The sequence below is a fragment of the Scyliorhinus canicula genome, chromosome 23, assembly GCF_902713615.1.
Source record: "Scyliorhinus canicula chromosome 23, sScyCan1.1, whole genome shotgun sequence".
Taxonomy (NCBI): Eukaryota; Metazoa; Chordata; class Chondrichthyes; order Carcharhiniformes; family Scyliorhinidae; genus Scyliorhinus; species Scyliorhinus canicula.
The window spans coordinates 14,724,428-14,741,965 of record NC_052168.1 but is presented as its reverse complement, the minus strand read 5'-3'; the positions used below and the strand labels follow the sequence as shown (position 1 = coordinate 14,741,965).

Below are 17,538 nucleotides of genomic sequence, written 5' to 3'. Positions count from 1 at the left end.
TAGAACGAAGATCCACCATTTTGGGACAGGTTTCCCTGAGGTGTGTGCGACGGGCTGTGGGAATTCTGTGCAATCGCCATGGGGGCAAAAATCTACACCTGGGCCTCAGTGGGGATTGTAAGACTATGGCCAGAATTCCCTCCCGCTGCCGGGATCTTCCAGTCCCACTGAAGGGAACAGACTGGAAAAATCCACCTACAGTGTGTTGCTATGTCCATCACCAACCTTTCCACGTGCAAAATGGTTCACCCCCCCCCCCCCCCCCCCCCCGCTTTCATTTAAAAAACAATTCTTCCACGGGTCTCATTGGCTGGGCCTTTGTTTGTTGCCCATCCCTAATTGCCCTTGAACTGAGTGGGTTGCTGGGCCATTTCAGAGGGGGCAGTTAACAGTCAACCACATTGCTGTGGGTCTGGAGTCACATGTAGGCCGGACCGGGTAAGGACTGAAGATTTCCTTCTTTCGCGCCGGAATCGAACCAGCGACCTCAGGATAGTTACTGAATGGCTACAGTCCTCCGCTCTACCAGCTCAGATTACCTTCCCAAAGGGAACTGGTGAAGGAGATGGATTTTTCCGTCAATTGTTGATATTTCATGGGGCGCAATCTTTCCCGAATGAGGACAGAGTCCCGCAGCGCGCAAGATACGCAAGCTCGTGGCGCCAAGAAACAGCCCACTACCTAACGTCCATCTGGCAATGCCAGGGTGACCAGGTTTCCATAATGCTCAGAGGGCATGCACCTAGGGACCGCCAAAGCCCCGGGGTGACCCCCACAAGTCTGGTCCCCGTTTGTGAAGAGCGGTACTGAATGGCGCTCGCTCAAGGTTTCCAAGGTCAGAGGGTTAGATCCCACGTCTTGGGTAGACCTCGGGAACGCATGTTCGAGTGAGACTAGTTTCTCGCTCTAATATGCAGACTGGTCTTAAAGTGATCCCGCCCAAAATGGAAGTGGGATCTCCTGGTTGAGCTGTGCTGCGTCACGCTGCTTATCAGGCACAATGTTCACCATCATTGAGAGCAGTTTTCAATTCCTGGTTTCATTACTGAATTTAAATAACACCAGCTGCCGGTGTGGGGTTTGAACCCATGTCTCCCTTTCGTCTCCGGATTACCGAGTCCAGCGACAGTACCACTACACCACCTTCCCCTCCCCCAATCGCCCCGTTCCTCTCACTGGAGACTTACGTCCATGCTCTCTCCACCTAAAAACCTGATTTTTCCAATGCCTTCTTCCTCTCTTCTCTCAGTTTCACCCTCTGCAGCTTCATTTTTCCCTGTTCTATATTGGACCAACTTCACACCATCCGCAAATTCCTCGAACAACACTGGCTTCCCATCCCTCAAACATACCAGGCCTTAAACCTTAATACTCACCGTTAAATCCTCCCATGATCTCACCCTGTCAAATGTCGAAAAACCTTCTCTTGATCTGTCATACCTTCCGGATATTGCCCTTTGACCTCCCTTTTCTGTAAAGGACAAAGACCATAAGGCGTAGGAGGAGAAGTAGGCCATTCAGCCCACATGCTAATCAATGAGATCATGACTAATCTGATGTGATCATCCTCAACTCCAAACCCCGCCTTATTCCCGTAATCCTCGATTCCCTCACTGATTAAAAATTTGTCCATCTCAGCCTTGAACATGCTCAACGACCCAGCCTCTACAGCTCTCTACGGGAAAGAATTCCACAGATTCACTACCCTCTGAGGGAAGAAATTCCTCCTTATTTCTGTCGTAAATGAGATTATGCCCTCTGGTCCTAGACTCTCCCACAAGAGGAAACATCCTCTCAGCATCTACCCTGTCAAACCCCCTGAGAATCTGATATGTCTCAATAAGATCATCTCTCATTCTTGAGCACAGGCCCCAACCTACTTGTCATAACATACACCAGTATATCATGGTGCAGACACACACTGATGGACACACACAGGGACCAATCAACATGTACAAACACCGCAGCCAATCACCAGTTACAATACACACACTATAAAGGCAGAGGGCACCACGGTTCCTGCTCATTCTGGGTGCTGCCGCTGTGGCTCGAATTCTCCGCCACCCGGGAATCGGCGGGGGCGGGAATCGCGCCGCGCTGGTTGGCGGGCCCCCCGCGGCGATTCTCCGGCCCGCGATGGGCCGAAGTCCTGCCGCTGACAGGCCTTTCACGCCGGCGGGAATCAAAGCACGTCTGGTGCCGGCGGGATTGGCGGCGCGGGCGGGCGCCGGGGTCCTGGGGGGGAGGGGGCGCGGGGCGATCTGGCCCCGGGGGGGGGGGGGGGGGGGGTGCCCCCACGATGGCCTGGCCCGCGATCGGGGCCCACCGATCGGCGGGTGGGCCTGTGCCATGGGGGCACTCTTTTTCTTCTGCCCCGCCGTGGCCTTCACCATGGCGGGGGCGGAAGAGACCCGCCCTCCGCTGCGCATGCGCCGGGATGACGTCATCAGCCGCTGACGCACCGGCGCATGTGCAGACTTCCGCCGGCCGGCGAAGGCCTTTCGGCCCCGGCTGGCGGGGCGTCAAAGGCCGTTCGCGCCGGCCGGCGGAGCGGGAGCCACTCCGGCACGGGCCTAGGCCCTAAAGGTGCAGAAAATTCCGCATCTTTGGGGAGGCCCGACGCCGGAGTGGTTCACGCCACTCCGTCCCGCCGGGACTCCCCGCCCCGCCGGGTAGGGGAGAATCCCGGCCCTGAATTCTCGCTCACTACTGCCTTCCCTAACGCATTAAGGCTCCTACCACTGACCAGGGCAGAATCAGTTGACTCAACACACAATCTGGGTGGTCTTTCCTGTCCCATCACGGCAGAGCTGGAAAATGCGGCGAACCGTTCAAAACTCCATTGACTTCGGTGGGACCGGAAGAAGCCGACGGTGGGAGGGGCTGGAAAATCCCACCGGTCAAACCAGCCCCCTTCCCGGCTCCTTAGACTTACTGCAAACGCGATCCCGTCCAGCCCGACCTTCTCTGCGACTGTCACACTCCTCTCACTCTGGCCTCGCTCGCAAAAGTCTTGGCCTGGATTCTCCGCAGCCCGACACCAAAATCGTGAACGGTGATCGGGCGGAGAATGGGCTCCGATGGCGGAAACGGGGTCGGCGCCGGTTTGACCCCGGTCCGGCACTCTCAGCCCTCTCTAAACCGACGTCTTTGTGACGCGCGGCGGGAGCCGTTTCAACGCCGTTGATGCATCGTCGGCCGGCCCACCCACGATGCTCCGCCCCCGATGGGCTGAGTTCCCAACGGCACGGACTGTGTGGTCTCAGTGGTCGGGAATCCGGCGGGCCGGCTGCGGACAATGTCCACTGCCGCCACACTTGTCCGGAATCCATGCCGCTGGCCGGGGGGAGGCTTCTGCTAGGGCTGGGGGGGGGGGGGGGGGGGACTAATGGGGGGTGGCCAGGGAGTGGGTGTGGGGCCGTGGTTGGCGGGTTAGAGCACGGCCGGCGCCTTGCTTAACGGCGTGACCGGTGCAGCTTGTCTGCCCTGCGCATGCGCGGCCCGGGACCCAACCATTTTCTGGCCGTTTTCGGCACGAACTACGGGGGTTTCATGCGCCGTTGGTGCTAGCCCTTCCCTGGTACCGGAACCGGCCAATTTTCTAGTCATGAACCTCCTGCAGATTCTCAATTCGCGCTTAACCTCAGAAACAGAGAATTCAGCTCCCTGATTTTCACCGCTACATCCTTAAACTGACTTGGAATGACCCTCCGGCATTCTGTCCCTAAGCCTGTCTGCCCATCCGACTCTCCTTTGGGGCACTCCTCCGTGACTCAACTTCAGGTCCCCAAGCTCCTCAACCTCCCCATTCAACATAATCACAGTTTGTTGACTATTTGCTCCTTGGGAGGTTTTACCACATGAGAGATGCTATATCAATGCAAGTTATTGTTGGCAGTACACCTGTCGTGAGGCAATGTCCGTAACTGAACCTGTTCTTTTCCAGTTATAAGGCGAACAATGGAAAGTGACAGTGGTCAGATCCCGGAGGAGGAGGAGGAGGATTCGGAGCAGGATCAGTTGTGGGAAAGAATTGAGAGCAAGCGCTACGCCCTGACGAAATCCATCAACCCCAGCAAGCTGACAGACTACCTGCGGCAATGCAAGGTCATCGATGAAGAGGACGAGGACGAGGTCCTGCGCTCCCACCTGCTGACCACCAGAAGGGCTCGCGCAAGTCAGTCACCTTTAATTCTCTTTCTCTCATAAGTTGTCTCCTCTTGCCCCAGTCAAAGTCCTTGTCTGCACCTGCAGAGCGCGGCTGATAGGTGGCAGATGAGGTTCAAAGCGGAGATGGGTGGGATGAGGCTTTTTGGTAGGAAGACATGGAGAGGCAATCGAAAATTGCAAGGCAAACTCAAAATGAATCACTTATTTGTTCAACTTTCTTCCTCTGCACCGTTGAATTGAATATTTTCCTTCATCAGCGAGGGTGTGTGAATGCAGGAACTGAGCGTTAGGAATATGACTCACTTTGATGGTCACAGGAGATAAACATTAGTCAACAGTCCTTCCAACATTCAGTCAATCCGTTCACTTTTGTTTGCTCAGATCACCTGTTGATGACGAGTTTCAGCAAATCACCCAATGATGTCATCCACAATTAATCATGAAACCGATATGTTAGAAAATTGAGGCAAAATATTTCAAAAGAATTTGACAAGGAGCCCTAAGAAATCTGCATAATTCTGACCTTCCCTAATACTGACCCCTACTGACCACTGAACTCCCAAAAATACTGACCCCTACTGACCACTGAACTCCCCCAAATACTGACCCCTAAACTCCTCAAATACTGACCCCGACTGACCCCTAAACTCCTCAAATACTGACCCTTACTGACCCCTAAACTCCTCAAATACTGACCCCGACTGACCCCTAAACTCGTCAAATACTGACCCCTACTGACCACTGAACTCAAATACTGACCCCTACTGACCACTGAACTCCCCAAATACTGACCCCTACTGACCACTGACCTCCCTGACTACTGACCCCTAAACTCGTCAAATACTGACCCCTACTGACCACTGAACTCCTCAAATACTGACCCCTACTGACCACTGAACTCCCCAAATACTGACCCCTAAACTCCTCAAATACTGACCCCTACTGACCACTGAACTCAAATACTGACCCCTACTGACCCACTGAACTCCCCAAATACTGACCCCTACTGACCACTGACCTCCCTGACTACTGACCCTAAACTCGTCAAATACTGACCCCTACTGACCACTGAACTCCTCAATACTGACCCCTACTGACCACTGAACTCCTCAAATACTGACCCCTACTGACCACTGAACTCCCCAAATACTGACCCCTAAACTCCTCAAATACTGACCCCTACTGACCCCTAAACTCCTCAAATACTGACCCCGACTGACCCCTAAACTCCTTAAATACTGACCCCTACTGACCACTGAACTCCTCAAATACTGACCCCTACTGGCCACTGAACTCCCCAAATACTGACGCCTACTGACCACTGAACTCCTCAAATACTGACCCCTACTGACTACTGAACTCCCCAAAACTGACCCCTACTGAACACTGAACTCCCCAAAAACTGACCCCTACTGACCACTGAACTCCCCAAAAACTGACCCCTACTGACCACTGAACTCCCCAAATACTGACGCCTACTGACCACTGAACTCCTCAAATACTGACCCCTACTGACTACTGAACTCCCCAAAAACTGACCCCTACTGACCACTAAACTCCTCAATACTGACCCCTACTGACCATTGAACTCAAATACTGACCCCTACTGACCACTGAACTCCCCAAATACTGACCCCTACTGACCACTGACCTCCCTGACTACTGACCCCTAAACTCGTCAAATACTGACCCCTACTGACCACTGACTCCTCAAATACTGACCCCTACTGACCACTGAACTCCCCAAATACTGACCCCTACTGACCACTGAACTCCCCAAATACTGACCCCTAAACTCCTCAAATACTGACCCCTACTGACCCCTAAACTCCTCAAATACTGACCCCTACTGACCCCTAAACTCCTTAAATACTGACCCCTACTGACCACTGAACTCCTCAAATACTGACCCCTACTGACCACTGAACTCCCCAAATACTGACGCCTACTGACCACTGAACTCCTCAAATACTGACCCCTACTGACTACTGAACTCCCCAAAAACTGACCCCTACTGACCACTGAACTCCCCAAAACTGACCCCTACTGACCACTGAACTCCCCAAAAACTGACCCCTACTGATCACTGAACTCCCCGAATACTGACCCCTACTGACCATTGAACTCCCTGAATACTGACCCCTACTGACCACTGAACTCCCCAAATACTGACCCCTACTGACCACTGACCTCCCCAAATACCGACCACTGAACTCCCCAAATACTGACCCCTACTGACCACTGACCTCCCCAAATACTGACCCCTACTGACCATTGAACTCCCTGAATACTGACCCCTACTGACCACTGACCTCCCTGACTACTGACCACTGAACTCCCCAAATACTGACCCCTACTGACCACTGACCTCCCTGACTACTGACCCCTAAACTCCTCAAATACTGACCCCTACTGACCATTGAACTCCCTGAATACTGACCTCTACTGACCACTGAACTCCCCAAATACTGACCCCTACTGACCACTGAACTCCCTGACTACTGACCCCTACTGACCACTGACCTCCCTGACTACTGACCACTGAACTCCCTGACTACTGACCCCTCTCAAATACTGACCCCCTACTGACCATTGAACTCCCTGAATACTGACCCCTACTGACCACTGAACTCCCTGACTACTGACCCCTTCTGACTACTGAACTCCCCTAATGCGACCTCTAAACTCCCTAATACTGACCCTGAGCTCCCCTAATATGACCCCTAAATTCTCAGAATACTGACACCTACTGACCATTGAACTCCCTGAATCCTGACCCCCAAATTCCTCTAATACTGACCCCAAACTCTCTAAAAGTGAGCCACTGGCACTCCCTATCCATGAATGGTGAAGGTAAAATAGCCATACTCCCAGATACATCAGAGGCTGCCGCCCCCCATTTGAGGGGAAAGGTGACTGATGCTCCTTTTACCCTTCCTCCTCCAGGCCTGTCACTAGTCCCTGGCCCTAGTGATACTTAAGAGGAGGTGGACTCCTCCTTGTCGGGACTGCCTGTGGTCCCACCAGTGACCGCCACACTCGCCAGGTCACTGCCGGGGACTACGGAACTGCCAGCCATCTGATTGGCCAACAGCTCTTCAAGGCAGATCTTCCTCCCAAGATAGGCCGGAATGCTCACCTTAAGCAATTAACACTGCTCCCAGAGTTAAACTTGCTGAGGGGTAACTATCCACTGCGGTGGAGAAGCTCACCACTGACCCCTTAACAGTGTGGTTGGGACAAAGGACCGGGAGAGGCATTCAGCCCCTTTAGCCAGCTCACCGTTCAATGAGATCCTGGCTGATTGTCTACCTCACTCCCGCACTATCTGCATATCCCTTGTGTCATTCATCTCCAGAAATCTCCCCATTTCTATCGCGAACACGCTGAATGACTGACTTCCACAGCCCCCTGGGATTGTCAAAGATTCAACACCCTTCCGAGGTGAAGAAATTCCTCCTCATCTCCTTCCTCAATGGCCTGCCCCCTTATTCTGAGACTGCACCCCTTGGTTTTAGACTCTCCGGCCAGGGGGACCACCTCACGTGCATCCACCCTGTCACCCTGAATTCCGAACGTTTCAATGAGGTCACCCCTCATTCTTTCGAAACACTGGGAATTCAGAGCCGTCCCCTCAAATAGGAAGCAAAATACTGGAGATCTGAAATGAAAACAGAAAGTGCTGGAAATCCCAGCAGGCCTGGCAGCGTCCGTGGAGAGAGCGAAACAGAGTTAACATTTCGAGTCCGCACGACCCTTCTACAGACGCGGTCGATAGAACGAATGAATCCCTTCCTTTTCCTTTGCTTTTGCCTCACCAGTCCCTATCGAAACGAAGGCGCGATTATGAAGCCTGGTTTGGGGTCAGCCATCTTGGCACCGGGGGTCCGGTCGAATCTCCTTCCTGCCTGTTGCGTCACTCTAACGACAGTTCTTTCTGGCCTGCAGGCCGTCTTCTGGACATTTTTGCGTTCACGTGGTAACCGTGGATACGAGGCCTTCCTGGAGAGCCTGGAACTCCACTATGCTGAACTGTACAAGCTAATCACAGGAAAAGAGCCAACCAGATGCTGCTCACTGTTGGTCGGTAAGTAACCAGCTGTTTACCTGACAAAGCATTTTCTTATTTAAACAATCAGCCATTGGATTACCAACGATCGCTGAACCTACAGTTGGGTTGGTTTAGCACACTGGGCTAAATCGCTGGCTTTTAAGCAGACCAAGGCTGGCCAGCAGCACGGTTCAATTCCTGTACCAGCCTCCCCGAACAGCGAATGTGGCGACTAGGGGCTTTTCACAGTAACTTCATTGAAGCCTACTCGTGACAATAAGCGATTTCATTTCATGACCAAATTTCAAACCTCATAATAATCACTTATTGTCACAAGTATAGAATCATAGAATCATAGAATTACAGTGCAGAAGGAGGCCATTCAGCCCATCAAGTCTGCATCGGCTCTTGGAACGAGCACCCTACCAAAGGTCAACAACTCCACCCTATCCCCATAACCCAGTAACCCCACCCAACACTAAGGGTAATTTTGGACACTAAGGGCAATTTATCATGGCCAATCCACCTAACCTGCACATCTTTGGACTGTGGGAGGAAACCGGAGCACCCGGAGGAAACCCACGCACACACGGGGAGGATGTGCAGACTTCCGCACAGATAGTGACCCAAGACCGGAATCGAACCTAGGACCCTGGAGCTGTGAAGCGATTGTGCTATCCACAATGCTACCGTGCTGCCCCAAAGTAGGCTTCAATGAAGTTACTGTGAAAAGCCCCGCGTCGCCACATTCTGGCGCCTGTTCGGGGAGGCCGGTACGGGGAATTGAACCCGCGCTGCTGGCCTTGTTCTGCATTACAGCCAGCTGTTTTAGCCCACTGTGCTAAACCAGCCCCTTAAGGGTTATCTCAGCATATCAGTGGAGACACATCCCCAGTCTTGTCAGAGTTCACTGGACACATACGATGGTTAAGTTAGAGTTGAATGTTGACTCAGTTTCTAAGCAAGGTTATTTTGGGGTTCATTTTACCAAAGCCAAATTTCATCCAGTTCATCGCTGTTAGTTTGGCAAAATTAGGTTGCCGTTCAGGGTTTCCATCCCGCTTTAGTGACTGTCTAATGCCGTCTTTCTTTCATTCTTTCACCGGGTGTGGGTGTCACTGGCAAAACCAGCATTTACCAGTTACCATCCTAATTGCCCTTGAACTGAACGGTGCACCCGGCCAATTCAGAGGGGCAGTTAAGAGTCAACCACCTTGCTGTGGGTCTGGAGTCACATGTAGGCCAGGACCGGGTAAGGACGGCAGATTTCCTTCCCCAAAGGACATGAGTGAACCATGGGTTTGTAAATAATAAAATCAACAATGGTTTCACGATTACTATTCGACTGGGGCTGCACAGTGGTTACCACTGCTGCCTCACAGGAGCCAGGGTAAGGTTGACCCACTCAAGGACAAGGGAGGGAATCTATGCATGCGTCCCACAGGAAATGGGAGAGGTACTGAATGAGTACTTTGCATCAGTATTCACCAAAGAGAAAGACTTGGTGGATGATGAGTCAGAGGAAGGGTGTGTAGATAGTCTGGGTCACATTGATATCAAAAAGGAGGAGGTGCTGGGTTTCTTGAAAAACATTAAGGTAAATAAGTCCCCAGGGCCTGATGGGATTTACCCCAGAATACTGAGGGAGGCAAGGGAGGAAATTGCTGGAGCCTTGACAGAAATCTTTATATCCTCACTGGCTACAGGTGCAGTCCCAGAGGACTGGTGAATAGCCAATGTTGTCCTTTGTTTAAGAAGACGAGCAAGAATAATCCACAAAGTTACAGGCTGGTGAGCCTTACGTCATTGATAGGGAGATTATTGGCGAGGATTCTTTGAGACAGGATTTACTCCCATTTGGAAACAATGTGGACGTATTAGCGAGAGGCAGCACGGTTTTGTGAAGGGGAGGTCGTGTCTCACTAACTTGATCAAGGTTTTCGAGGAAGTGACAAAGATGATTGATAAGGGTAGGGCAGTGGATGTTGTCTACATGGACTTCAGTAAGGCCTTTGACAAGATCCCTCATGGTACAGAAGTTGAAGTCACACGGTATCAGAGGTGATCTAAGAAGAAGAACAAAGAACAAAGAAAATTACCGCACAGGAACAGGCCCTTCGGCCTCCCAGCCTGCGCCATCCAGATCCTTTATCTAAACCTGTCTCCTATTTTCCAAGGTCTACTTCCCTCTGTTCCCGCCCATTCACATACCTGTCTAGATGCTTCTTAAATGATGCTATCGTGCCCGCCTCTACCACCTCCGCTGGTAAAGCGTTCCAGGCACCCACCCACCCTCATGCGTAAAAAACTTTCCACGCACACTCCCTTAAACGTTCCCCCTCTCACTTTGAAATCGTGACCCTATGTAACTGACACCCCCACTCTTGGGAAAAGCTTGTTGCTATCCACCCTGTCCATACCTCTCATAATTTTGTAGACCTCAATCAGGTCCCCCCTCAACCTCCGTCTTTCCAACGAAAACAATCCTAATCTACTCAACCTTTCTTCATAGCTAGCACCCTCCATACCAGACAACATCCTGGTGAACCTCCTCTGCACCCTCTCCAAGGCATCCACATCCTTCTGGTAATGTGGCGACCAAACTGCACGCAGTATTCCAAATGTGGCCGAACCAAAGTCCTATACAACTGTAAGAAGTCTTACAACACCAGGTTAAAGTCCAACAGGTTTGTTTCAAACACGAGCTTTCAGAGCACGGCTCCTTCTTCAGGTGAATGGAAAGGCTTGTTCCAGAAATGTTTATATAGACACAGTCAGAGATGCCCCGGAATGCGAGCACCTGCAGGCAATCAAATCATCAAAGATGCAGAGAGAGAGGTAACTCCAGGTTAAAGAGGTGTGAATTGTCCCAACGACAACGAATAAACGGGCATCGTGCGACTATCAACAGGCAGGACTGTTCCCTTCCAGTTGGGGAACACTTCAGCAGTCAAGGACATTCAGCCTCTGATCTCCGGGTCAGCATTCTACAAGGAGGCCTTCAGGAGACGCGACAACGCAAAATTGCTGAGCAAAAACTTATAGCTAAGTTCCGCACAGCATGAATGCGGACTCAACCGGGATCTGGGATTCATGTCGCATTACATTCGGCCCCCACCAACAAGCCTGGACTTGCAGAGGCCTACCGACTGAACTGGCTTGGGACAATTCACACCTCTTTAACCTGGAGTTACCTCTCTCTCTGCATCTTTGATGATTTGATTGCCTGCAGGTGCTCGCATTCCGGGGCATCTCTGACTGTGTCTATATAAACATTTCTGGAACAAGCCTTTCCATTCACCTGAAGAAGGAGCCGTGCTCCGAAAGATCGTGTTTGAAACAAACCTGTTGGACTTTAACCTGGTGTTGTAAGACTTCTTACTGTGCTCACCCAGTCCAACGCCGGCATCTCCACATCATGGCTATAAAACTGTAGCATGACCTGCCAACTCTTGTACTCAATACCCCGTCCGATGAAGGCAAGCATGCTGTATGCCTTCTTGACCACTCTATCAACCTGCGTTGCCACCTTCAGGGTACAATGGACCTGAACTCCCAGATCTCTCTGCACATCAATTTTCCCCAGACCCTTCCATTGACCATATAGTCCGCTCTTGAATTTGATCTTCCAAAATGCATCACCTCGCATTTGCCTGGATTGAACTCCATCTGCCATTTCTCTGCCCAACTCTCCAATCTATCTATATTTTGTTGTTATCTCTGACAGTCCTCCTCGCTATCTGCAACTCCACCAATCTTAGTATCATCTGCAAACTTGCTAATCAGACCACCTATGCCTTCCTCCAGGTTATTTATGTAAACAAACAACAGTAGTCCGAGCACGGATCCCTGTGGAACACCACTAGTCACCCTTCTCCATTTTGAGACACTCCCTCCACCACTACTCTCTGTCTCCTGTTACCCAGCTAGTTCTTTATCCATCTAGCTAGTACACCCTGAACCCCATACGACTTCACTTTTTCCATCAACCTGCCATGGGAAACCTTATCAAACACCTTACTAAAGTCCATGTATACGACATCTACAGCCCTTCCCTCATCAATTAACTTTGTCACTTCCTCAAAGAATTCTATTAGGTTTGTAAGACATGACCTTCACTACACAAAACCATGCTGTCTATCACTGATAAGTCTACTTTCTTCCAGCTGTGATAGATCCTATCCCTCAGTATCTTCTCCAACAGTTTGCCTACCACTGACGTCAAGCTCACAGGTCTATAATTCCCTGGATTATCCCTGCTACCCTTGTTAAACAAAGGGACACATTAGCAATTCTCCAGTCCTCCGGGACCTCACCCCGTGCTCAAGGATGCTGCAAGATATCTGTTAAGGCCCCAGCTATTTCGACCCTCGCTTCCCTCAGTAACCTGGGATAGATCCCATCCGGTCCTGGGGACTTGTCCCCTTAATGTCTTTTAGAATACCCAAAACTTCCCCCTTCCATATGACAACTGACCGAGAGTATTTAAACATCCATCCCTAGCCTCAACATCCGTCATGTCCCTCTCCTTTGTGAATATCGATGCAAAGTACTCATTAAGAATCTCACCCATTTCCTCTGAGTCCACGCATAAATTTCCTCTTTTGTCTTTAAGTGGGCCAATCCTTTCTCTAGTTACCCTCTTGCTCCTTACATACGAATAAAAGGCTTTGGGATTTTCCTTAACCCTGTTAGCCAAAGATATTTCATGACCCCTTTTAGCCCTCTTTATTGCGCGTTTGAGATTCGTCCTACTTTCCCGATATTCCTCCAAATCGGGAGTCACATGTAGGCCAGACCAAGGTAAGGACGGCAGATTTCCTTCCCCAAAGGACATTAGTGAACCAGATGGATTTGTAATAATAAAAATCAACAATGGTTTCACGATTACTATTCGACTGGGGCGGCACAGTGGTTACCACAGCTGCCTCACAGGAGCCAGGGAAAATGTTGACCCACTCAAGGACAAGGGAGGGAATCTATGCATGCGTCCACAGGAAATGGGAGAGGTACTGAATGAGTACTTTGCTTCAGTATTCACCAAAGAGAAAGACTTGGTGGATGATGAGTCAGAGGAAGGGTGTGTAGATAGTCTGGGTCACATTGATATCAAAAAGGAGGTGGTGTTGGGCGTCTTGAAAAACATTAAGGTAGATAAGCCCCAGGGCCTGATGGGATTTACCCCAGAATACTGAGGGAGTCAAGGGAGGAAAGTGCTGGGGCCTTGACAGAAATCTTTATATCCTCACTGGCTACAGGTGCAGTCCCAGAGGACTGGCGAATAGCCAATGTTGTTCCTTTGTTTAAGAAGCCGAGCAAGAATAATCCACAAAGTTACAGGCTGGTGAGCCTTACGTCATTGATAGGGAGATTATTGGCGAGGATTCTTTGAGACAGGATTTACTCCCATTTGGAAACAAGTGGACGTATTAGTGAGAGACAGCACGGTTTGGTGAAGGGGAGGTCGTGTCTCACTAATTTGATCGCGTTTTTCGAAGAAGCGACAAAGATGATTGATGAGGGTAGGGCAGTGGATGTTGTCTACATGGACTTCAGTAAGGCCTTTGACAAGATCCCTCATGGTACAGAAGGTGAAGTCACATGGGATCAGAGGTGATCTGGCAAGATGGATACAGAACTAGCTCGGTCATAGAAGACAGAGTGTAGCAATGGAAGGGTGCTTTTCTGAATTGAATGCAGTGACTAGCAGTGTTCCGCAGGGATCAGTGCTGGGACCTTTGCTGTTCGTAGTATATATAAATGATTTGGAGGAAAATGTAACTGCTCTGATCAATAAGTTTGTGGATGACACAAAGGTTGGTGGAATTGCGGATAGCGATGAGGACTGTCAGAGGACACAGCAGGATGTAGATCGGTTAGAGGCTTTAGTGGAGAGATGGCAGATGGAGTGTAATCCGGATAAATGTGACGTAAAGCATTTTGGAAGGTCTAATACAGCTGGAAAAGACACAGTAAATGGCTTAAGAGTATTGACAGGCAGAGGGATCTGGGTTTACAGGTCCACATGTCACTGAAAGTGGCAATGCAGGTGGAGAAGGCATTCGGCATGCTTGCCTTCATTGGCTGCGACATTGAGCATAGAAATTGGCAAGTCAGGTTGCAGTTGTACAGAACCTTAGTTAGGCCACACTTGGAGTATGGTGTTCAATTCCGGTCGCCACACTACCAGAAGGATGTGGAGGTTTTGGAGAAGAGGTTTACCAGGATGTTGCCTGGTATGGAGGGCATTAGCTACGAGGAGAGGTTGGATAAACTTGGTTTGTTCTCACTGGAATGACGGAGGTTGAGGGGCGACCTGATAGAGGTCTACAAAACTATGAAGGGCATGGATAGAGTGGATAGTCAGAAACTAGGGTGCAAGAGTCAATGACTAGGGGGACATAAGATTAAGGCGCGAGAGGCAAAGTTTAGAGGAGATGTGCGAGGGAATTTTGTACACAAAGGGTAGTGGGTGCCTAGAACTCGCTGCCAGAGGAGGTGGTGGAAGCAGGAACGATAGCGACGTTTAAGGAGCGTCTTGACAAACATATGAATAGGATGGGAATAGAGGGAAAGGGACCCCGGAAGGGTAGAAGATTATAGGGTGCACGGGCATGATGGTCCGTACAGGCTTAGAGGGCCAAAAAGCCCGTTCCTGTGTTGTACTTTTCTTTGTTCCTTGTGCCAGCGACCCAGGTTCGATTCTAACCTTGGGTGAAGAACATATTTGCAGAAGAGGGGAATTTTCCCTCAACCTGCATCAGCAAAGCCGACTGACCGATAATCATCACATTCCTGTTTGCTGGAGTGATATTGGCTGCTGCTTCTGACCTACTGAAAGGTTCTGAAAGTCTTTGTGATGTCCGTCAAGGGGTTCTCAAACAGGTTGAGTTCTCATCCAGCAAATATTTTCCATGCACGCCAATGATGGGCAGCAAAAGCAGGAGAGATTCTAGACTTGGGGCGACACGGTGGCACAGTGGTTAGCACCGCTGCCTCACAGCACCAAGGTTCGATTCCGACCTTGGGTGACTGTGCGGAGTTTTCACGTTCTCCCCTGTGCCTGCGTGGGATTCCTCCGGATGCTCCGTTTTCCTCCCACAGTCCAAAGATGTTCAGGTTAGGTGGATTGGCCGTGCTAAATTGCTGCTTAGTGTCCAAAAGGTTAGTTGGGGTTACTGGGTAATGAGGGGCTGGGCCTAGATAGGGTGCTCTTTCGGTGGGTCAGTGTAGACTCAATGGGCTGAATGGCCTCCTTCTGCACTGTAGGGATTCTATGATTCAACGACATTTCCTCATAAGATAAGCCCCTCATCCCAGGAATGAAATGTCCATCCATACTGTACACTGCTTCCCTCCAACATTTGGAAAGGGAATGAAGTCTTCACTCGCTTATTGAGTGATTTGTGACGGCCAGTCAAACTGCCTCTGTTTAATGAGTTCAAAGAGGCGGGTTTGGCCACGGTGCGACTTCAGACTTCCATTCTCTCCAGCGAGATCGGAAAATCCTGCCGTTGGGAGGGGTGGAAAACTCGGGCCTGTGATTTGTCTCCTGGGAACTGCTCACAGTCGAGAAGAATTTTCATTCTTGGAAGGCTCCAAGGCAATCCTGAAGAGGTGACAACCCTACCTCAGGCTCTCAATCGTCGTTGACTAGAGACTTTCATGGAAACGTAGAAAATAGGAGCAGGAGTAGGCCATTCGGCCCTTCGAGTCTTCTCCGCCATTCTGCAACCTCAATGCTCTCCCCATGCTGCTTGACCTCCAGAATCTAGAAACATATCTCTTTCCTTCTCAAATATACTCAGTGATTTGACCTCCATAGTTCTCTGTGGCTGAGAATTCCACAGGTTCATGAAGGATAAGCATAGAACATACAGTGCAGAAGGAGGCCATTTGGCCCATCGAGTCTGCACCGACCCACTTAAGCCCTCACTTCCATCCTATCCCCGTAACCCAATAAACCCTCCTAACCTTTTTGGACACTAAGGGGTAATTTATCATGGCCAATCCACCTAACCTGCACGTCTTTGGACTGTGGGAGGAAACCGGAGCACACGGAGGAAGCCCACGTAGACACGGGGAGAAGATGCAGACTCCGCACAGACAGCGACCCAGCGGGGAATCGAACCTGGGACCCTGGCATTGTGAAGCCACAGTGCTATCCACTTGCGCTACCGTGCTGCTAAAGTAACACATTAGCTGGTGAGCCAGTTTTCTGGTGGCCCATGCTCCTTGTGGCAATACTAAAATTGAGCGCCTATTTGACACTTCTGAGCACTGCTGCCTCTCAGCGCCAGGGACGTGGGTTCGATTCTGGCCTCGGGTCAGTGTCTGTGCGGAGTCTGCACATTCTCCCCGTGTCTGCATGGGTTTCCTCCCAGCGTTCCGGTTTCCTCCCACAGTCCACTGAGGTGCAGTTTAGGTGGATTATCATAGAATTTACAGTGCAGAAGGAGGCCATTCGGCCCATCGAGTCTGCACCGGCTCCTGGAAAGAGCCCCCTACCCAAGGTTAACAACTCCACCCTATCCCCATAACCCAGTAACCCCACCCAACACTAAGGGTACTTTTGGACACTAAGGGCAATTTATCATGTCCAATCCACCTAATTTGCACATCTTTGGACTGTGGGAGGAAACCGGAGCACCCGGAGGAAACCTACGCACACACGGGGAGGATGTGCAGACTCCCCACGTTCAGTGACCCAAGCTGGAATTGAACGTGGGACCCTGGAGCTGTGAAGCGATTGTGCTATCCACAATGCTACCGTGCTGTCCAAATTGGCCATGATAAATTGCCCCTCAGTGTCTAAAAGGTTAGGTGGGGTTACCGGGATCGGGCAGGGGCGTGGGCCTAGGTAGGGTACTCCTTCAGTGGATTGGTGCAGACTCGATGGGCCGAATAGCCTCCCTCTGCACTGTCGGGATTTCATGGATTTTACGGATATCACCTGTGGGTGGAGACAATTTGACATCCTTACAGTTCAAGGAGACAGAGACCCCATTAGACGTAGGCACAAGTAATTGGAATGGGGGGAGGCCATTCAGCCCCATGAGCTTGTTCCGTCTTTCATTCAAGTGATCTATATTGTAATCGATCTAAGTGCCTTGATTCCATAACGCAAGCACCCCCCCTCCTACAATGCGCCAAGTCCCCTCCTACGATGTGCCAAGCCTCCTTCTTACAATGTGCCAAGCCCCCCTCCTACGATGTGCCAAGCCCCCTCCTACGATGTGCCAAGCCCCCCTCCTACGATGCGCCAAGCCTCCCTCCTACAATGCGCAAGCCTCCTTCTTACAATGTGCCAAGCCCCC

The 17,538-nt window shown here is 50.8% G+C and overlaps 1 protein-coding gene across 1 annotated transcript in view; it reads left to right on the top strand.

The window, feature by feature from the left end:
• The window catches only part of LOC119956545 (caspase recruitment domain-containing protein 11-like), a 116,095-nt gene that overhangs the window by 23,878 nt on the left and 74,679 nt on the right, over window positions 1-17,538 (top strand). Inside the window, 3 exon segments of the mRNA XM_038783842.1 lie at window positions 3,947-4,177; window positions 8,119-8,135; window positions 8,137-8,257. Of these exon segments, the coding sequence (XP_038639770.1) occupies window positions 3,947-4,177; window positions 8,119-8,135; window positions 8,137-8,257 (369 nt within the window).